The sequence below is a fragment of the Papio anubis genome, chromosome 2 (assembly GCF_008728515.1).
Source record: "Papio anubis isolate 15944 chromosome 2, Panubis1.0, whole genome shotgun sequence".
Classification (NCBI taxonomy): domain Eukaryota; kingdom Metazoa; phylum Chordata; class Mammalia; order Primates; family Cercopithecidae; genus Papio; species Papio anubis.
In genome coordinates, this window is record NC_044977.1 from 153,457,136 (window position 1) to 153,480,631 (window position 23,496).

Sequence of the window (23,496 nt, forward strand, 5' to 3'; positions counted from 1 at the left end):
GAACTACAGGAAAATAAATTGATATTTACTAAGTCCTCTATGGGATCCTTTGAGCAGGATGTTTACAGTAAACCAGCAGTTCTCAAAGAAAGAACTTTGAGAGCAGCAGCATCTAAGTTACTTGGAAATTTGTCAGAAATGCAAATTCTCAGGCCACACCCAAGACTCACTGGATCAGAAACTGGAGGTGGAGTCTAGCAATCCCTGTTTAACAAGCCCACCACATAATTCTAGTGCAACCTCAAACACTCTATAGATTTATGAGGCATGACTCCCTGAAGAATGTCACATAAAACCATGAGGTATAAAATAAAGACATTAGGCCAGGAGCGGCGGCTCATGCCTGTAATCCCAACACTTTGGAGGCTTAGGCAGGCGGAGGTCAGGAGTTCGAGACCAGCCTGGCCAACATGGTGAAACCCCGTCTCTACTAAAAATACAAAAAAAAATTAGCCGGGCATGGTGGTGCACATCTGTAATCCCACCTACCTGGGAGGCTAAGGCAGGAGAATTGCTTAAACCTGGGAGGTGGAGGTTGCAGTGAGTCGAGATCGAGCCACTGCACTCCAACCTGGGCAACAGTGCAAGACTCCATCTCAAAATTAAATTAAATTAAATTAAATTAAAAAAATATATATATATATGTTTCATACTGTAGGTGCTCCCTACTGTGTGAGGTGACCCATAAATCTCACCTACTGACCACCTTATGTATCATTAAGGGCCAGAAGAGTATGTGTCTGATGTAGGAAGGACAGACTAGGCAGCCATGTGACATGTCTCCTCTCCATGCTTGCTTTGCCTCTTCCTCTTGATTACTTATAGTCTTGAAACATTTATAAAGCCTGATTCTGGATAAGATCTCTGACTCCTGTGTGTATAATCTGACAATATGATTCGTTGTGTTAGCTCAGATAATCACAACCACCATTTTTTTAAAGAATGAAAAATGATGGCATAGAAACCAGAAGGCATTACATCTGTGGAAATATGTCATGAAACTTGTCTTAGGATTCTTTCACCTACACATACATACATGCACACATATACACACACATATACAAATTGACATGTATAGTGAGGCAGGGGAAAATATGCTTCTTGCTGTGAACTGTGAATAAGAGTGTTTAAAAACATTGGCCTAATTATCAGTAAGAAAGCCCCATGTAAAGTGACTGTAATTTACAATAATCTATTGTATATTGAAAAATAGCTAGAAGAGGCCGGGCGCAGTGGCTCACACGCCTGTAATCCCAGTACTTTCAGAGGCTGAGGCAGGAGAATCACTTGAACTCAGGAGGCAGAGGTTGCAGGGCCAAGATTCCTCCACTGCACTCCACCCTGGGTGAGAGACTCCGTCTCCAAAAAAAAAAAAAAAAAGCCAGAAGAAAAGAATTTGGGCCAAGCACAGTGTCTCATGCCTTCCTCTCCACTTCTCTAAGTCTTATCCATTATTCAAAACCCAGATTAAATTTTAGCTTCTCTGCAAAGCCTACTCTGCTGGATTTCAACTGAAAGTCAGCTGAACTCCCTACCATTCATCTAGCGTAAAATAAACTTCTCTTAAGTTCTACATACAGAGAGATAAAAATGGGTCTTTTTAAAAATAGCTTGTAAATTCCTCAAAGTCTGAGACCGTCTTTCACTTTCTTGCAAAGCTGAGAGCATCTGATATTTGGAAATAAGCAAGAACTTTATTCATGTACTTATTTAGAGACGGAGTCTGCCCTGTCGCCCAGGCTGGAGTAGGGTGGTGTGATCTCAGATCACTGCAACGTCTCCTCCTGGGTTCAAGTGATTTTCATGGCTCAGCCTCCCCAGTAGCTGGCATTGCAGGCATGTGCCACCATGCCTGGTTAATTTTTGCAGTTTTAATAGAAATGGGAGTTTCACCATGTTGGCCAGGCTGGTCTCGAACTCCTGGCCTCAGGTAATATATCCACCTTGAACTCCTAAACTGCTAGGATTACAGGCGTGAGCCACCATACCCAGCTGAGACTTTTATCGTTTTTTATTTTTAGTGACAGGATTTCACTCTGTCGCCTAGGCTGAGGTGCAGGGGGCACCATCATAGTTTACTATAACCTCAAACTCCTAGGCTCACGCAATCCTTCCACTGCAGTCTCATGAGTAGCTAGGACTATAGGCATGCACCACTGCACCAGGCTAATTTATTTTTATTTTTTTCTTGTAGAGATGGAGTCTTGTTGCCAGGCACGGTGGATCACACCTGTAATCCCAGCACTTTGGGAGGCTGAGGTGGGTGGATCATGAGGTCAGGAGTTCAAGACCAGCCTGGCCAAGATGGTGAAACCCCATCTCTACTAAAAATACAAAAAATTAGCCAGGCATGGTGGCACACACTTGTAATCCCAGCTACTCCGGAGGCTGAGGCAGAGAATTGCTTAAACCTGGAGGGGAGTGGAGGTTGCAGTGAGCCGAGATCGTGCCACTGCACTCTAGCCTGGGCAACAGAGCGAGACTCCAACTCAAAAAAAAAAAAAAAGAGAGAAATGGAGTCTTGTTATGTCATTCTGGTTTGTCTTGAACTCCTGGCCTCAAGCAATCCTCCCACCTCAGCCTCCCAAAGCACTGGGATTACAGGTGTGAGCCACCATGCCCAACTGAGACTTTTTTACATAATACAGTTAGGATGAGTCTGAAGATGCTAAGCAAATTAGGAGTAGGCTGTTAGTGAAATGTAACTAATGTCTCAAATACATCTAAAACTCACTGTATACAGTAGCTCCTCTGGAGTGACAGGACTGGTGAAGATGGTACGCAGGCATCGGAGGCAAGCTTCAATAAACTTCAGGTCTGGGGACAGTAGTCCTATTAACAGAAACTAGATTTAGGACTAATCCTTTCAACCAGTATTTAAAGCACTGCAAACTGATTCTCAGCCTTACTTGAGCAAAAATGGTTTCCCTACGTACCTTGCAATAAGGCAGGGATAATATGACAGTCCAGTAGAGACTTGACATTGTTTTCAGTACCCATAGCAAGACTTCCCAACACCACTGCACATTCAGTTTTCAGCTCTGTGCTTGAGGTTTCTTGCTGAAGCAAATACAACAATCTAAAAAGAAGGAAATTAATAAACAAAGAGACTAAAAAATGTAAACAAGACTCAATATGACCAAAAAAGGCTATGTGGTCCACATACTAAAAATACGGTTGGTTGAGTTTATATGAATCAAATGGTCATTTGTTTATCTCATCTGCTAATTAAAGAAACATCTGGAAAAATCTAGAAGAGGTTTTGAAAACAAGAACTATCTATTCTCAGGGTTTATAAAAAGTGTAAATCTGAAAGTTGTCTACAAGTGGTCTCTGTAGAAACAGCATCATCGAGTCCACGTCATCTACCACTTCCTGTTGGGTCTCCAAAATATGAAGACTCAATGCCATGTGCTGCCAGATCTTAAATTCAAACTACAAACAATACTGCTCTGAATCCAGAGCAGTGGTGCAGAGTTTGTAGAGATCGAGCCTAGAGGGAATATTCAGAGCCCTTGTGCAGTTCCTCAAGCAAGAGAAATTTCTTCTTTCTCCACTTCTCATTTGGAAAATGAAGACATCCTCTCATTTCCACTCCAGCCCAGCTTGCCAAACAAATACTCCCCAAACCCTAACCTTTCTCCACTTATAACCATCTACCTTATGTTCTAAGATAGGACCCTCATGCTCCATAAAGTACTATTTATATATACCAAACATAAATCCCCTAAGAAAGGCTGCTGACAGCTTTACAGTTACTAAAGTATACATTTGAGGGTGGTGAGTTAAAACATTTAAACCATTAATTCTGTTTCAAAACCAGAAAATAAGGAGGAAAAAGAAACAAAATAATAAATAATTCTGAATGAAAAGCTAACAGCAATAGCACAGAAAACTAGCTCTGAGGAGCAAAAGTAAAGAGGAAGCTACATAACTGTCATTGCCTGCCTAAAGGAAGCCTATTAGGTCACCAAAAGAAGAAATTAAACTTCCTAAACTTCCTACATTAACTTAAAAAACAGCAAATTGTTAAAATGAAACTGGATTAAAAATCAAGCAGGGTTTTTTTCCTTTAACTTCAACAAGGTCTTAAGACTCCTAATAAATTACCAACTCACACAAAAAACTGCCAAGGCTCTAAGGAAATGGAGAAGAAAGTATTAGGCTGCTGTACATTGCGTATGTACCTAACAAACCCTTTTATCGTCAGGTCAAAGGTCTTCCAAGTATTAACACATTCACTTCTTATTACATTCTCTGTTACTTTATAATTTTTTTCCTTAGAGATGGTGTAAATACTTACGCTTATTTTTAAAAATAGGATTTATTTTAAGAATTAAATAGACAATACAGGAAAAAATGGGTTCTATTATTGAAAGTAAGAAATACATTAGAAATTAGTATGAATGGCAAGAAAGGGGTGAGACAGCAAACATACCTTGGAACAGCTCCTAAAACAATGAGATTGGCTTTCTGCTTGTTGTTTCCAATTACAGCATTTTTCATGTCTCTGAATTAAGGGGAAAAAAAAATAAAGTATGTTGAGATAGCACTGAAAAAATCAAAGATCATTCTACTTCATTATGCAATATCTCAGATTTGACAAAGTAAAAGCACTAACCTTTTTTCACCTAAAGTACTAACGAAGGGATAGAGATAGGTGCAGAGTGAACGTGGGGGCTGTAAAACAGGCAAGTATTGTAGAAAGTGAGAGATATCCTGAGTACCGGCAAAATACTTCCAGTACAGAATTGAGTTCTTTTAAAAAGGGTACCTACCAATTCTCTGGATATAAAGGAATGTAGGCCACTTTCCCACTCAGCTCTGGGAGTAGGGAGTGAGTTAAACAAACAACAACAACAACAAAATACACCCCACAGAACATTATCTCCTTGTTTCAAGGATCACACGTTGTTCACTTTTTTCTTTTTTTCTTGATGTCTTTATGTTTTATTTCTTATAATTTCATTTTATCTGCTTTGTTGTCTTACTAACTGTACTCCTTTGTTGTTTTCCAATGCATCTTTTAAGTTATCACAGTCAGTCTTCAAGTGATATTAGCCCATTGCATATGTATTTTAAGAGCCTCACATATGTATTTCCATTTTCCCATTCATTTTTTGGGCTGTTGTTATATAATATTTTTAAATTGCTTAGAAACAACATAATACATTGTTACTGTTTTTGCTTAAGCAAAATTATCTCTTAAGGAGATTAAAAAAATAACAAAAAATCTTTTACATTTCTCAGATATTCAGGTATTTTTTATTCTAGCTACACAGAGTACTATACTTCACCAGGAGCAAAACTCTATTCCACAATAAGAGAACCTCTACCACTGATCAATTGGCTCACAAATTTGTGGTTGGTTCAAAAGGAAATGTAGAGAAAAAATAAATAGCTCAAAATAAACCCAGTACTACCAATAAAATCTTTAAAAAATACTTCCCCAGCTGGGCGTGCTGACTTACACCTGTAATCCCAGCTCTTTGGGCGGTCTAGGCAGGCAGATTGCTTGAACTCAGGAGTTTGAGACCAGACTGAACAACATGGTGAAACTCCATCTCTACAAATAATACAAAAATTAGCCAGTTGTGGTGGCATGCACTTGTAGTCCCAGCTACTTGGGGGGCTAAGGTGGGAGGATCACTTCAGCCAGGGAGGTAGAGGTTACAGTGAGCAGAGATCAGACTGCACTCCAGTCTGGGCGCCAGAGCGAGACTCCATCTCCAAAAAAAAAAAAAAAAAAAAAAATCAACAAATAAATGTTAGAGTCAGCATATATTTCTAACACCAATCATATTTACTGGCGTTAAAGAACCTGGTAACAATTAATCCTTGTCTCCAATTGCCTTTTTTGATCATTGCAGAAAAATACTGCCACAACTAGTGATGTGTTAAAAGCAGATTTTCCCTAGAAGTTTCTGAATGGCATTTTTACAAGTCGAGCCAAATACTGAGAATGTCTGGTTTTTCTTCCATTAGCTCAGTGCCTGAGGGTACGGCTTTTTTTCAAGGCCTGACCTATCCCTCTGTAAAGTATCCCTCAGATCTTCTATATGGTTTTCAAGAAATAAGTAGCAATTTTTTTGTTGTTGTTTATGGGACTGAACTGAATGAAGTTTACTGAGGTTGTTAGCAAGTTCTGACACATGAATATAAAGCTATATGATATCAAAGGCTCAATTAGCAAAGTTAAAGTTAGTAAGAGATTGTATTTCTAAGCTCCTGCATCCTCATGGAGGCCTGTTTTCTTTAGAGGCTTTAGTTCATAATTATCAGCATATGGACCTTAACCTACCAGCTTGTTGTTTACTTTCATCATCTCCCTTTCTCTTAATGTGTTCTGCCTATACTAATGCAGCACATTCATTTGTCCAGCCCGTCTAGAGTCTGTGTAGGCTAAGTGCCATTCTGAGTGCTTTCTATTCCAGAACTCCCAACCCTAATATTTCCACAGTTTTTCCTCTCCATTCTTCTTAATTAAGCAGAAATGAGGGGTCCCTAACATTACCAAATGAACCCATTCCCAACATCTGAAACCATGCCATGTTTTTATAGACAAGAGCAAACAAAAACCTCTACAACCCAAATTTTCTAATTCTCTTAATAGTTTTACAAAAAGGACATGAAGGAGGTAACTGATGGCAATAGAGGAAATGTCACCTAAAGAGAACACAATAAAATGGAACAATGTCTAAAGAAAAAGATTCTCGCTCTGGTTTTAGTAAGTAAATATACCTGTGCTAGATAAGAAAAAACGATGTTAATAAATTCTATTCAATTGTTGCTATAAAGGAATGCTAGTAGATCACTTCTATGAAGAATTAAAATCAAAAGGATTAATTAACAGGATTAAGGAATCAATTTCAGATGACAACATTCAGCCATCTAGATGAAACTTCTTTCAGTTCCCAGAGTGCAGTTATTCTTTCTCTGTCATCTCCTTATCCCCTCCCTCATACTTTCCTCTGGCTAGCTTTACTCATCCTTCAGGTCTGAGTGTCACTTCCTCCAGGAAGCATGCCCTGAAACTCCCAGGTCAGGGTTAGGTGTCCCTCCTAGTTGCCCTCTATCATAATACAATCATCACTTTGTTAGGATAAAAGTCTATCTCCTCTTCAGAGGCAAGAAAGCCAATCTCACCTGGAAATATCGGAGAAGTTACTGTCAGCAGATCATTAATTATAGTGATTCTAGATATCCATTATTTTTGTAAAATGCAAATTCACAGCTATCGTCCAAGATGGGAACACAACACTATCCCAGATTTCTATATTACCTTCAAATTTACAAAGCATTCCATATCCACTACTTAATTTCATCTTCATCATAACCTTGAGTAATATTAACTCCATTTTACAGAGGAGAAAGCTACAACTCAGGATTGGGGTTTTTCAGAACCCAATATTAAATGACAGAGCCAGTCTCAACCCATGTCTTTTATGCCAACTGTTTTTTCCATTACCACCAGGACATCAGGCATTGACAACGAACCAATGGAAAAGACAAATGAATTCAGTAAATTCATCATCTTTTTCCTTCTGTGTTTTAATGTTACATTTTTATACAAAACAAAAGTGTTTCTAACTTTTAGTCAGACACCCTTTCCCTGCAGACCAAAAGAATGTCATCTCATGCCCACTAACTTTTAATGTTGGGGAAAATGCTCTACTTACTTCTACTGAAATTCAACAACTAGTTTTTGAGCTCAGCATTGTGCTAGTCTCTATAAAGCATATGAAAGTATCACACAATGGGATGCCTGGTCTGAGGAGCTCACAATATCCTTGGAGTGGCAAAAACAACACTATCAATGTAAGTCAGTACTAAATTATAAACTGAGTGTTTATAAGGTCAAGAAAAGTAGATGCTCAATAAGCTTAAAAGGTTTTGAGCAATGGTTAAGAACTAAGATAAACCTTAGAAAATAGAACTTGGACAAGCAGATGGGAGGGCAAAAGGAGAAATCGTTCATACAAGACCATATTGGAAATGAAAATGGCATGTTCCTGGGGCACTACAAGGAGCCTGAATTGAAAAACAAGTTCGCTTTAGAGTGGCATGGAACATAAAGTTAGAAAAATGATAGGGAGATGAGACAAACTAAAGGGAGATGGATTGAGGAGCAATCATATTTCTGATCACAGAAGGGACATGAAGGAAGCAGTGACTAAGGAAAATAAGCTGAATGTGAAATGGAATGGAAAGCTTATAATACTAGTTAAGAGGGACAATTAAGTGGCTGATGCCCCCCTTGTGATCTCCAGATCTCCTATTCTTATCTTTAAAATAGCATTCACCAGGTAAACTATCATGGATGGTCTCTTTAGTTATTTGACTATTTCATTAGATTTTTGGACCCTCCAGAGCACTGACTACATTATTCACCTTTATATACCCCCATACTAGCACAATGCTTGGTACTAGGCAGGCACTCAATAAATGTTTGTTGAAGGAATTAATCAATCCATCTAGGTATCTGGTTATACAAAACTGATTAGTGGAGCAGCCAAAGGAATCATTAATACAAAGGTCATTTTGAGGAAGCAGTTAACAAGATGATTTAATAGGTACAAAAATGTGTTACGTGACATGTCTTGAGGGACTACTTCATGTCTGGGCACATGGGTGAAGGAAACAACAGAAAGCTTAGAGAAGAAATCTCTTAACAAGACAAGGATTGATTCTGACTTTGTACACACTGAATTATCTTTGAGGTGAGATAAGAATAAATAAGCCTTAGGGATATCCCACTTTTCGGGAGTGGGAGAAAAGTAGTCAATATTAAGATGTTACAAACATGCACTTGTTGAGAAAGATTTTCAGCTAAAATCTGGCTAGAATCTTAAATTTGCATGCTAATAAATGGACTTGATAAGCTCCCACATTTACATGGAGGTTAAACTTTCTACTTTACTTTCTTTGCTCTCAAAGAGATTTTTAGTGTGGCAGAGAAAAAGGGCTTGAATATTAAAATGTACAGTGCCTACCACAGCATATGTCTAAATTAGAACATTATAAGGGTGATGAAAACCAAGACAAAAAGCGCTGTAAGTTGCTATTAAAATTACAGAAAAAGTAAAAAAAAAAAAAAAAAAAAAAAAAAAAGGATCTAGACCTGCTGGAAAAACAATTTCAGTCAATCAAGTATGAATATATTTATTTCTAAACGGTCAAAAATAGCATACATTTTAACTGAAAACCTAATATCACCTAAAAACAAAATTATCTTTAAAAGTATTGAAGACTGGAGACTCAAGCTAAAAATCAATTACAGTCATGCTTCACTTAACGACGAGGACATGTTGTTTGACGACGGGGATATGTTCCGAGAAATGCATCATTAGGCAACTTTGTCCCTGTGTGAACATCATAGGCTGTACTTACACCAACTAGATGGTATAGCCTACTACACACTTATACTATATGGTATAGTTTATTGCTCGTAGGCTGCAAACATGTACAGCATGTTACCGTACTGAATAATGCAGGCAACTGTAACACAATGGTAGGTAATGTGTATCTAAGCATATTTAAATACAAAATACAGTATTATATTCTTACCGGGTCACTGACTTTAACTGTCTTTAACTGAAACATCATTGCGTAGTGCATGACTATATTTTCATTTTGAACCAGTATTACTTTTCACGTACCTGAAGGCAGCTCTTTTCTGCTTCATATTTGGAATACTCTGTATTTATTTCTGGTCTAACTAGTATAAAGTAGCCCAAAACCGCACTGGATACTGAAAACTATAATCTGAGTATAAAGTTTAATCTACTTATGAAAACTTGCTGTTTATAAAACATTCATTTGTAAAATAAGGGAAAAAAACACATATTTGTGGGTAACTAGAATAAGGGCAACATGGTAAACAACTTACATTATTTGGACTGTGAGAATCACAAACATACACACTGCTCTGTCCCTATAATTGTAATTATCATGACATTTTTTGGAGAATTAACATCCAGACATACAAGTATGGTAACTTTTCTATTATCATACATGGTTAAGGAATGAGGTATATTCATATTCCAACTAAAGTTATATGACAATTAATTCCATTGTCATTACTGAATTGCCAATTTTAGGAATTAGCTAATGATGATCTATTATTCAAATTAAAGTTATTTTTATCATAAGGCTTTGATTCAAGAGGCACTTGGAAAATTTATAGCAAAATTCAGCTCAAATCAACTTAGGCATTTACTGAATATCAACTACATGTATAAACTGAAAAAACAGAATTGACTGTAATTTAGTTCATTCTTATAAACAAATTACTCTGTGATGTAGATTTTTGGAATATATGTAGTTTCAGATATAGTTCTGATCTGTATAAAACCATGAAAAGCAGCACTTTGGAAGGCCGAGGCAGGCAGATCACAAGGTCAGGAGTTCAAGACCAGCCTGGCAGGCCGGGTGCGGTGGCTCAAGCCTGTAATCCCAGCACTTTGGGAGGCCGAGACGGGTGGATCACGAGGTCAGGAGATCGAGACCATCCTGGCTAACAGGGTGAAACCCCGTCTCTACGAAAAAATACAAAAAACTAGCCAGGCAAGGTGGCGTGCGCCTGTAGTCCCAGCTACTCGGGAGGCTGAGGCAGGAGAATGGCGTGAACCCGGGAGGCGGAGCTTGCACTGAGCTGAGATCCGGCCACTGCACTCCAGCCTGGGGCGACAAGCCGAACTCCCGTCTCAAAAAGACCAGCCTAGCCAACATAGAAACCTCTACTAAAAAAAATTGGCATGGTAAGCGTGCACCTGTAATCCCAGCTACTCAGGAGGCTGAAGCAGGAGAACTACTTGAACCTGGGAGGCAGAGGTTGCAGTGAGCCGAGATTGCGCCATTGCACTCCAGCCTGGATGACAGAGCAAGACTCCATCTCCAAAAAAAAAAAATTTTAAAAACACCATGAAAAGTTTACTGTAAATATTTAATCTTCTTTCCATAGCATTTTATGGTTTCTTAATAACAAGTGAATACATAATTTTGAAAATTAAATGCTGGCTCCAAAATTAGGATATTTAATGTATTTAACTCTGTTTTATCAATGTATGATTACAAATCACCTTACATTCTCCAAAAATGAAGAGTAAAATCTACCAAAATATTTTGGTAGATATTAACACTTTAAATATAGTTAATCATTCCAAAGAACATAAAAAATGTGTTAGAACTGTATGGAACAATATGGCAGCATACAGTTAAGTGTTTTATACATTTGAAAAGATATATATGCCGGGCACGGTGGCTCATGCTTATAATCTCAGCACTTTCAGAGGCCGAGGCAGGTGGATCATGAGGTCAGGAGATCGAGACCATCCTGATTAACACGGTGAAACCCCGTCTCTACTAAAAATACAAAAAATTAGCCGAGCGTGGTGGCACGTGCATGCAGTCCCACCTACTCAGGAGGCTGAGGCAGGAGAATCACTTGAACACAGGAGGCAGAGGCTGCATTGAGCCAAGACCACGCCACTGCACTCCAGCCTGGGTGACAGAGTGAGACTCTGTCTCAAAAAAAAAAAAAAGAAAAGAAAAGAAAAGAAAAGATATATACACATATGCATACAAATATATAGTATTGATGTTCAAAGTTAGTATCACATAGACATACGTATACAAACAGCTTATCTGTCTGCAAGTAAAGACTATGTTAATTTGATTTAATCATTCCTGGATAATCCTGCCTACCGAATTCTCTGACCAAATTCTGTCTCAGAATATATAGTTTTAAACAAGTAAGACGCAGACCACTCTATCACATTTGGTATTAAGGTCACTTTTGTGTATGTTTACCCATAACCCTCAAAAATAACTGATTAAGACTGGGGGGGCACAGTAATCCCAACACTTTGAGAGGCCGAGGTGGGAGGATCACTTGAGGTCAGGAGTTCGAGAACAGCCCCGCCTGGCTAACAGGGCGAAACCCTGTCTCTACTAAAAATACAAAAATTAGTTGTGCATGGTGGCGGGCACCTGTAATCCTAGCTACTCAGGAAGCTGAGGCAGAACTGCTTGAACCCAGGAGGCAAAGGTTGCAGTGAGTTCAGATCACGTTGCTGCACTGCAGCCTGGGTGACAGAGCGAGACTCCATCTCAAAACAAAACAAACTGATTAAATGTATTAGGAGGAGAAATTTTTTTAATGTTTTTTTGGAATACTTCCTTTCAATTATTCTAAAACTTAACCCTTTAACTTAAAAGTTCTCAAAACCCAAAGGCTTTTTCATTTTACGGAATTATAAATTCATTTTATGGGAACTCTTATCTTTAGCTCACTCAAGAAAATGGAACCTGTCTACATTCTACTGAAACCAGAGATACAAAATTTCCTGGAGCTAAGAGAATTAAATAATCATTACCAAAATAAACTCATATCATCAGTACATTAAAATGCTTCAGAAGACACTTTAGAAGTGGATTCTTGGTGGGGGGAAAAAAAAATCACATGATTCTGCAGCATCCACAAGTGCCTGACTAAATTCACCAGAGGTCTAGTCGAGCTTTCTAATTCTATTAAACTCTGAAACTACAAAGCTAGCTACACTGGCTTATATCAACTTTTGCTCTTCAACATAGCAATATCAACAAAGGGCCATGTAGAGATATCTGCTAACCTTTTTTTTTTTTTTTTAAAACAAAACAAAACAAAACAAAACAAAACAAAAACAACTCTGTCACACAGGCTGGAGTGCAGTGGCATAATCTCGGCTCACTGCAACAACCTCCACCTCCTGGGCTCAAGGGATCCTCCTACTTCAGCCTTGCAAGTAGTGGGGACTACAGGCATGTACCACCATGCCTGGCTAATTTTTTAATTTTTATTTTTGTAGAGACAGGTTTCACCATGTTTTCCAAGCTGGAACTCCTGGGTTCAAGTGATCCGCTCACCTTGGCCTCCCCACAGTACTGGGATTACAGGCATGGGCCACCACGCCTGGCCTCTGTTAATCTTTTCATTGAAATTCACTAACATGAAAACCAGATCAAGTGCTCTAATTTTGTTATGTTTAAAAAAAAAAAAAAAAAAAAAAAAAAAAACAGTGTTTAAGTAGCTTTCACTCATGATTTACAAAATCATATGAACAGTTATTCTTCTTCAAGTATGAGATTTTACATGGTGGAACCGATACTATAATAACTTCACCAAAAAAGGTCCTGCAATTTTTTAAGTCACATGCAGATCTCCGTATTACAGGAAGCTCAGAATTTGCAATGCAGGGTAGTTTAACGGACATACCTACTCTCTGTTGTAGTTGCAAAGGCTACAGTTTATGACCCACACAGTGACTTCCCTCTTCTTTCAGCTCATATCTTACCTATTCAGTTATGCACATGGAATTTTGCTCTTTTAGAGATAAGGACCTGATTTTGTATTCAAACCTTTTACACAACAGGACCATTCAAGTTTCTGCTAACTATTGTGCTACTATCAAAGTTATCTCTAGGTAACTCCACATTCTTCAACAATTGAAAATTAAGCAGTTCTGATGCTTAATGTTATTTTTCAACAAGGCATACTCACTGACTAGGTAAAATGGTCCACTGTGATGTGAGCTATCTACAAAGAAGTTCCCCATATTTTTGGGTAGAGCTATAGCTCTAACTCAGCTAGTAGATTAGCTGTGGACTATGATGAAGAATCATTATTCATCTTTAATCTGATTTTGCTTTACCTGCTAGTATGTTATACATGTTCACAATCTTATCTATCTTCAAGATAGGGTCTCACTGTGTTGCCCAGGCAGGATTTGAACTCTAGGCTCCAGCAATCTTCCCGACTCAGCCTCCCAAGCAACTGTTACTACACATGCCTTCCACCATGCCTCGTATATGTTCATAACATTTACTGAGAAAAATCAAACTTAATAGAGGCAGAAAAATAAAACTCTGGTTAGCTTGTAGTCAAAGCTACAATTTTTGTCAATTATTTTATGTCCCTTCAATTAAGTATTTTGGACTTAATGATATTTCAGCCTCTACCTTTTCCTTCCCTAAAATTAATAGGCTACCTTTGGTTGTTTATACTCTGTGCCCATCTTTCTACCTACCAATTTTGGTCTAGTAATGGTCTCTGTGTGACTTAATGATGACAGTGAGGTATATAAAAATCAAAAAATTGGTCAACTCTCTTTTCCTAAATATCATTTTCATTCCCTTTTTCTATACATATTGTATTAAACAAGATTACTTCGGTTGGGCAGTGTCTCGTGTCTGTAATCCCAGCACTCTGGGAAGCCGTGGCAGGTGGATCACCTGAGGTAGGGAGTTTGAGACCAGCCTGACCAACATGGAGAAACCTCGTCTCTACTAAAAATACAAAATTAGCCGAGCGTGGTGGTGGGCGCCTGTAATCCCAGCTACTCGGGAGGCTGAGGCAGGAGAATCACTTGAACCCTGGAGGTGGAGGTTGCAGTGAGCCGAGATCGCGCCATCGCACTCCAGCCTGGGCAACAAGAGTGAAACTCCGCCTCAAAAAAAAAAAAAAAAAAAAAATTAAAGACAGATAATGTTGAAAATAATTCACTTTTCATTCTCTTGACCACGTACAATTAATTTTCAGACAGTGACAAAGTTTAAGAAAGAAATCATAAAGAATAAATATTTCTATCTGGAGAAAAGGAAGCTTTATCAAATCACACTACACATATCTCCATAAGATCAGTATTACTCTGAAATAAAGTGAAAAAATATTGGGTGATCTGTCCCCTTCAAACTATAAACAGATTTTAGTATTTTAAGTAGCAATCACGTTTACTACAATGTGTTATCACTCACATTCTCCTGTCTGAGTCAGGAATTTTAGTCCCCCTCTCACTTCTACTTTAGTTTGAACTGTCTCCTCTGTTTTTTTCCCCCTTTCTCTTCTTTGAGGAGAATTATCTTTTTTAAGTTGTTTTAAATTGGGGCTAATAACAACTAACCACCTAAGTGCCAAATGATCCACAATGTATCAGACATTGAATTTTATAATTCTGATTTAATTCTCACATCAACTTGGCAATATGGGCAGTGTTATCTTATCTTTACAGATGATAAAATTGAGGCTCAATGAAATTACAAAGCTTGTCCAAGCAAACAGCTAGCAAGGGACCATACTAGAAAATGTCGGTATCAGGAATTCAATCCACTGTTGTCCAACTCCAAAGCCCATGCTCTTTCTACTCTACCATTCCTTCACACAAACATTTCTTTATGCCTACCTGACAGCTAATTAGGTCTCAGACTGGTAGTTTTTCAAAAGACACTAAGACTATCAAACTACATTTTAGCTGCTTGGTCATAATTCTATCTTTCCCACTTTTATCGTTTGGTATTTTATCAATTTTTGAAAAACTACAGTGTTCTTTGGTAAGTAAAAAATTTCTCAAAGTGACAACATTCGAATCAGCTACTCATATCAGATAGAGAATTCTACAAGTCTATCACACAGAATCCTTGATTACTAAACTTAGCTTTCCCCTAAACATGGTAGCAGTGATATCATCTTTTAATACCATTTATTGAACACTTAATAAGTCTAACATTCTCAACTATTTATTGAGAAATTTTAAGTAATATTTAGAATTATCTATATACAGAGCTATCTGGTTGCATGTGGAGAGTATCTGTCCAAGGAAGAGTGTTAAGTTAAACCTGCCCCCTTGACTAACTTGTGTGTGTAGGTACAACCCAAAATGATTTATTTAATAGATGGATTTAATAAAACATTTTTCCTCGTAATAATTAAACTAGTCTAAAAAGGAGTGATTAAATAATTATAAAGTCTCCTGCTTAAGGGGACAAAGACAAAGTTAACATAATGAGAACACTAGAAACACCACGGTTTTTTGTAAACTGAGAGGCCGTAAAAGTAAAGTGTCAAGTATCTCGGGTAGATCCTAACCAGCTTCTCACCTTCCCTTGCAGCTCAATTTGAATAGCCAAGCAGTTTTTCAGGACTTTTATCTTACCTCCCTTTATAAATTCACAACTCCAAAGCCTACAATGCCTTTGGGGAAAGAGGCTTTAAGAACTGCAGTCTGAAGAAACTTGTATAAACAAAGCATCCTAGCCTTGCCATGGCTGAGCACAAGTTAAAGTACTATTTGGGTGACAATGCTTATGGGATTAGAGAAAAAGAATGAGGCCTCCCTCACTGGCGCCCTCATCATTACCCAAACGTATCTTGACCCTTTTTTGTGTCTTTCTTCCCACAGACACAGTTCAGGCCTGTGGATCCTTCACATTTCCCAACTCCATGATGAGCCTTAGTCTAGACCTTCCTCCTTAGAACTAATGTGCTAACAGTATGATAATCTGAAACTCAAATGAAAGGGAATAAATCTGAAACTTTATCCTATTTGCTTCTCTTAATTTTTTAAGAGCATAATTACCTCTGGTATGTGGCTTAAAAAGGTTTCCTCTCATGAAACATGAAATTTTGGAGGAAAAAAGGCATTAAGGTTATTAAGAGTTTAAATTTTCTGACAGCTTTCTAAATTCTAAATTTAAAACATCATCAGGAGACTCAATCTTGGTGACAGTTAATGAGTTAACCAAAAACAAAACAAAAAACCCTACTGGTTTATTCGAAAACATTTTTTTTAATGTGAAACAAGCATTCTACAAAAAAATGAAGCTAACCATGTCAGTTAACAACTATTCAAAAGACAATTCTTTACAGTAAAATATTAAACGTCATGAATGTCAAGCAGTCTTTCTAGCAAGAAGCCAAATGAAAGAAAAAAGGTATAACCCTGTATTTTCAAAATTAAAATATTTGGCAGATTAAAACATGAAAACAAACAACTTTTTGATAGACTCTTAAATACATACTACTTACATGACACCTTGTAGAACTTTCTGGGGATCAGGGTCAAATAGCCTGTCAACATAGTGGCGACTGCTAGCTGTTACTTCCTAGAAAGTGGGGGGAAAAATTATGACATCTGAAGCCATGCAAATCACAAATTCACAGCATCACCCACAATATCAAGTGACTAGATAATTTAACTTAAGGTAGATGCATTAAAATTTATATTAAATACTTAGTTTTGTCTCCTTATGATATGGGATACTTAAGCAGGTGACTTTTCTCTCTCCGGTATCAAAATAATGGGAAACTGTAGTGTTCAGTTCAAGATGTCAAAGATCAATATTTTTCTTCTAAGAATGCCCAATTTCAAAAGTAAGAATGTCCATGGTATACATTTTACTATGTCTTAAAACTAGCAGGAGAGCTTGGAAAATCAACATAATTACAAAGCACATAACTTTGTTCATTCAAAAGAATCATCAGGAAGATATTAAGTATATTTTTGTAAATACTTTATTAGTCTGAAAAAAAGCTCATGACAAAGATAAACAGTAAGACAGAGAAGAAAGAAGACACCTAGTTCTCACTAAACACATAGCTAGACAGTGGGACCTTTGTGGTGAGCCCTGAAGTTTTGCCAACAGAAGACCTAGGCATATAAGTCAGCATATATACTTAGCAGCAAGCTAAGTTTCTTCACTAACTGCTGGGTGTCACATACATATGATTAACAGGAATATTACTTCTGTAATTTAGTACACACTAAAGGACAAAATCTGGCTCTCAGCCAGGGAAGAGTGAGGACTTCATGAAATAGTCTGTAAGGGGTAGTCTAGGTACAAGAGGAAATCCTTAGACTAACACAGAGGAGCTTCACTGCTGGAGGCAGAAGTAAAAACAAATAAAGGAGTTGTCACACTTTCTGTGAAGGAAAACAATTAAGAATTAGAGTGATCTGTAGGCCAAAAACTGTCTCAACTGAACTGGATAAGGGTGGGTAGAATTAGAAAGAGTACAAAGGGAAGACACTTACCTCCTTTTCATTTGTATTGTGGAGTTTTTCTATTGTGTTATTTCTTGTAATACTTATTTTGGAGGGTAACTCTTTTTTAATATTTAATTTTCGATGCTTAACATTATTTAAAACAAAGAACCCATATTTAAGAATCAGAGAAAAAGTTTTGTCCCCTGCTTGTTTTTTCTGATGTCTGCTGAAACAACTTTATATACTCCCCCACTGTTAGCAATAAGTTATTACAGGGAGGAAGAAATAACTTTTCCAATTTACTCAGAACTCCAAATCAGTAAAAGAGTTAATTACCAAGATACAGTGCCAGCTTAAACTTTTGAGCCACCAAAAATAACTCTGGACAACTACACAAACTGTAGTTTTCTGATAATATAGTTAACCAAGTCAACACATACTTTCTTCCCCCCTCCACCGAGAGGAAGTCTTGCTCTGTTGCCCAGGCTAGAGTGCAGTGGCACGATCTTAGCTCACTTGCAACCTTCACCTCTCGGGTTCAAGCAAGTCTCCTGCCTCAGCCTCCTGAGTAGCCGGGATTACAGGCATGCGCCACCACACCCGGCTAATTTTTGTATTTTTAGTAGAGATGGGGTTTCACCATGTTGGCCAGGCTGGTCTCGAACTCCTGACCTCGTGATCCGCCCTTCTCGGCCTCCCAAAGTGCTGGGATTACAGGCGTGAGCCACTGTGCCCAGCCAACACATATTTTCATATTCTGAATTTGCTACCAAAATATCCTCAAAGGCAACTCAAATACCTGCTTTTAAAAAAAAAAAAAAAGAGAGAGAGAGAGAGATGCGGTCTTGCCCAGGCTGATCTCAAACTCCTGGGCTCAAGCTCCCATCTCAGCCTCCCAAGTAACTTAACTACAGGTGTGTGCCACTACATCCAGCTCAAATGCTTGCTTTTTAGCATGTACTTCATTTATAAAGAACAAACAGTAGAAGCAAAGAGGCAAAAGTGATGAAAATTCTTGTGCCCACCAGGGTACCATTAAAGCACCTGCTAACAGAATCTGTTTTCCTCAAAATAACAGAATCACTGAGTTAGAGGGACTCTCAACAATAATCTGCCCAATCCCTCAGTTTACAAATGAGGCATCTCATGATCTTTACTCATTTGTCAGATCATCAAATGTACAGTAAGGACATAAATAACTGTACAGACATATCAAGAAACAATATATGAAGAGCAAAAGCTAGAGGAGAACTGAAAAAAGCACTACTATAATACAAACAGGTAAGTTTTGCCACTCCATTTGAGTATATGTTTTCCCGGCTTTCTGACATAGTAAAAGTTCTAAGTATCTCAGATCCTCCTTTCCAGAGACTGATTTTGATTTTACTGTTCTCTCTACCTTTACTCTCTATAGCTCCACATCTCTTACCTCTCAATGACGTGTATCTTAACATAAATTTCCCCCATTAATAGCAATTCTTTTGCTGCTCTGTGCCTGGTTCGTTCAATATAACATGCACCGAGGAAAGCATTAAAAATAAATTTATCTTTAATAAAGAAAAATTTAGTGAGGCACAGTCCCTGTTCTCAAGAACTCATATTCTCGTTACTATGCTTATATGATTATTTTCCTATAAGGATATAAGAATTATAGTATACACGACACAAAGGCGGCACTGGGGAGGACATCTGTAAACCCGGGGAATCAGGGAAGGCTTCTTTCAAGAATTGGCTTTGGAAAATGAGGAAGAGTGTACCAGGATGGACAAGGAAAGAAAGAATCAATGTTACAATTATTGCCATAGGGCACGCGAAGCCAACACAAGAAAACAATCAGCAAGTATACTAGTTGCTGGCACTGAAAAGAACAGAGGATAGAGAGGCAACCGCAGGACGTAAAACACAAAAAGCTAACCAATAGGTGGCCCGTAACTGGATATTTCACATTGCCTTTTGGTCAAAGTTACATGCTAGATGCCAAAGAAGGTATATGAGGACATTAAGGCAGAGCTTCGCATTTAAGAAGCTTAATATCTGAAAGGGTTGTCATGTATACACAAAAATAATCATATAAGTTGCTCAGACAGCAAGCAAGCTGAAGGGATATGATCTCTTATTCAACCTTATCTAACTCTACGCTTTTGTCTAACATATTCATTTATCTGTATAGGACAATTCTGGTATTTCACTGCTTTCCCTTGTAGATCAGGTCACCTCTCCCCTCCCAGTGCTCTTCTCTCTTCTTTCAGAAGGCAGCCTAGAAATCGAAGAGGTAGGGAGAAAAGGCAATTTGTACAGATATTAAACGGGTTGGTAAGAGAAAGAATGTCTAAAAAGGTGACATTTGAGTGAAGTCCTGAAGAAGGTGAAGGAGCAGACTGTGCACCCATCTAGGGGTAGAGCTTTAAGGCAAAAAGAACAGCAAATTCAAATGCCCTAAAATGAGAAGTATCTGCCATAATCAAAGACTACGAGGCCATTATAGCTGGAGCAGAATGAGCAAAGGAGAGAGCAGCAGGAGATGAGGCAGAGAACAGGGGCCAGATGGTAAAGAGCTGCACTGTCCAGTAAGCCAGCCTCTAGCCTCATATGGCATTTAAAATTTGAAATATGGCTAGGAAGTGAATTTTGATAATATTTTAAACTTTAATTAAAATTAAGAAACCAATACTGGATTCAGTTATTTTTAAACTTTTAAGAATGATTTGGAACTACTTGGGTATATGAGTCTACATTTTCAACTATAAACTTTATGACATCTAAATATGAATCCAGTATTTCCAATAAAAATTTAGCATCCAAATTGTATAAACTACACATCAGATATTGAAGACTTGCTATTTTTGAAACAAATTTCATTAATAACTTATTACACAGATATGTTGAAATAATATTTTGCTTTACTGGTTTAAATAACATTAAAATCAACTTCACTTGTTTCCTTTTTACTTTAGATAGCTTGGCTGCTAGAAAATTTTAAATTACACATGTGGCTTACATTTTTCTATTGGATAGCACTGCTATAGAACTTTGTTGGTCATTGTTAAGATTTTGATTTTTATGGTCCAAGTTGGGAAACCACTAGAAGGTTTAGGGAAATAGACACATGATCTGTCTTATGTGTGTACTTATCTTATGTTTTGTTTGTTTTATTTTTAGTAGAGATAAGGTCTCAACTTTGTTGCCCAGGCTGATATCAAATTCCTGACCTCAAGCGATCCTCCCACCTCAGCCTCCCAAAATGCTGGGATTACAGGCGTGAGCCACAATGCCTGGCCCTGACTTAAGTTTTTAAAGAATCACTCTGGTTGCAATTTAGGAACAGACACGTGTGGAGAAGGGGAAGGGATACAAGACAAAAGTAGGGAAACTAGGAAGGAGGTTATTTCCATCATCAGAAATGCTATTATTTAACAGATGATGGTAGCATGGACTAGACCAAACACTGTGAAAGATGTATTCAGATTCCAGATAAGTGCTGAAGTTATAAAATGGATAAGCTGTTAGACTCGATGTAGGGTATAAGATAAGAAAGGAGGCAAGGGTAACACTTATTTCCCAGAGCACATAAAAAGACTCAGTTGTCACCGGGCATGGTGGCTTACGCCTGTAATCCCAGCACTTTAGGAGGCCGAGGCGGGCAGATCACGAGGTCAGGAGATCAAGACCAGCCTGGCCAAGATGGTGAAACTCCGTCTCTACTAAAAAAAGACAAAAATTAGCCAGGCATGGTGGCACATACCTGTAGTCCCGGCTACTCGGAAGGCTGAAGCAGGAGAATCACTTGAACTCAGGAGGTGGAGGTTGCAGTGGGCCAAGATCACGCCACTGCACTCCAGCCTGGGTAACAGAGTGAGACTTCATCTCAAAAAAAAAAAAAAAAAAAAAGACTGAGTTGCCAGTTAATGAAATGAGGAAGACGGTAGGAGGTTTGGATTTGAGTGGGAAGATCAAAAGTTCAGTTGTGGACGTGTTAGGATTGAGAATCATATTAGACACCCAAGTAAAGATGTCAAGTTGGCAGTGGATATGTAAGCCTGGAGTTTAGGAAAAAGTTATGGGCTAGATGTGTAAATCAGAAGTTGTCAGCATATAATGAAATTAATTAACTAAGGGAGTGATCCTGGATACCACAAGACCTGAAGACTCTGCTCTGGAGTAGTCAAACAAGCAGCCAGTGTAGAGTGAAGAAATCCAGGATGTCAAATCAAGGGGATATTTCAAAAGCGGACTAATCAACTATGTCCAATCCTAGTGATGTGTAGCTAAGATGATAATTAAGATCTAATCTTTCAATTTAGGAACATGGAGGTGTTCACTGATCTTGACAACAGCAGTACAGTGAGGCCAAAGACTGCTTGGAGAGGGTTTACAAGAGAATGGGAAAAGAAGAACCAGAAAAATTAAGTAAAGGGGAGCAAAGAAATATAGTAGCTAGATGGAGAAGCAGACTCAGGAGAGTCTATTTTTTTAAGACAGAATAAATTAGAGCATGCTTATTCATTGATGAAAATGTTTTAATAGAGAAGAAAATTTGATGCTGCATGAGGAGGGGGAGAACTGTAACAATGTTCATGAATAACTGAGGGAGAATGGGACAGTCAAGTAGAGCATTTGTAAGTACAATAACAAGAGGGAATTATATAGCCAGGTGTAGTGGCGGGTGACTGTAATCCCAGCTACTCAGGAGGCTGAGGCACAAGAATCACTTGAACCAAAAAGGCGGAGGTTGCAATGAGCTAAGATCGTGCCACTGCACTCCAGCCTGGGTGGATACGGTGGTGAGAGCTTGTGAAAGTTCTCTTCAGATTACTTCTATTTTTGGAAAGTAAAAATAGAGGAAGAAATGTGAGTGGTTTGAAGAAAGAGGAGAAGGAATAAGACACTGAATGGGCCAGGAAAATGTACCAGGACTGCCAGAGAGCAATAAGGGGCTTACTGAGGCTTGTGATTATAAATTTGACAGGAAACCCATCAGCATGGCTGTGTTTTTCTCCAGCTACAATTAAATGCACAGAAGCAGCCATGAATAAGAGAGCTGGGGAGATGCTTGAAGTAAATTTATTCAGGAAAACAAAAAAAGCAACAGGTAATGAGTTGTACTCCATTGTGGAAAAGTATTATGTGGAAGCAGTTTTCCTTTTATTAAGGTGACTATCTGTGATAGGCCCCAATGATCTCCACCTCCTGATATTCACGCCCTCATGCAATCCCTCGCCTTGAGTGAGGACTGGATCTAGTAAGTAGGTTCTAGCAAATGCAATGCAGCAGAGGTAATAAGATGCCATTTCAGAAACTTCCAAGTTCTCCCTGCCCCCTCCTTTTTTCTCTAACAGAAACTAGTTATCAGCTGTGGAGTTGCCCTGTGGAGAGGCCCACATGGCATGGAACTAAAACCTGCCAACAACCACATGAGTGAGCTTAGAACTGAATTCTCTCTGAACTGAGCCTTCAGATGACACTGTGACTCCTGCTGACACCCTGACTGCAATCACATAAGAGATCTTGGGCCACAGGCACCAAGTAGGCCACACTTGTATTACTAACCTACAGAAACTAAGATAATAAATGTTTTAAGCAGCTAAGTTTTCGGGCAATTTGTTACACAGCAATAGATAACTTATAGGCCTTTAAATTTATCATCCAAATCAGGATAATTTTAAGAGTGAAAGAGGGTATCATTAATAACTGTCACAGA

At 38.3% G+C, this 23,496-nt stretch overlaps 1 protein-coding gene across 10 annotated transcripts in view; it reads right to left on the reverse strand.

Annotated features, from left to right (window-relative positions):
* Positions 1 to 23,496, reverse strand: part of ARMC8 (armadillo repeat containing 8) — a 113,285-nt gene that overhangs the window by 73,680 nt on the left and 16,109 nt on the right. For 6 of the 10 annotated variants that reach the window (XM_003895053.4, XM_009201644.2, XM_021934823.2 and 3 more), the window contains 4 exons: positions 16,841 to 16,917; positions 4,439 to 4,510; positions 2,937 to 3,079; positions 2,735 to 2,832 (listed from right to left, as the gene is read on the reverse strand). In XM_003895053.4, the coding sequence (XP_003895102.1) occupies positions 2,735 to 2,832; positions 2,937 to 3,079; positions 4,439 to 4,510; positions 16,841 to 16,917 (390 nt within the window). Of the gene's footprint in view, positions 1 to 2,734; positions 2,833 to 2,936; positions 3,080 to 4,438; positions 4,511 to 4,621; positions 4,643 to 16,840; positions 16,918 to 23,496 lie in introns of those variants that run through there. The other 4 variants (XM_003895054.4, XM_009201642.4, XM_017955853.3 and 1 more) reach the window with 2 other exon arrangements.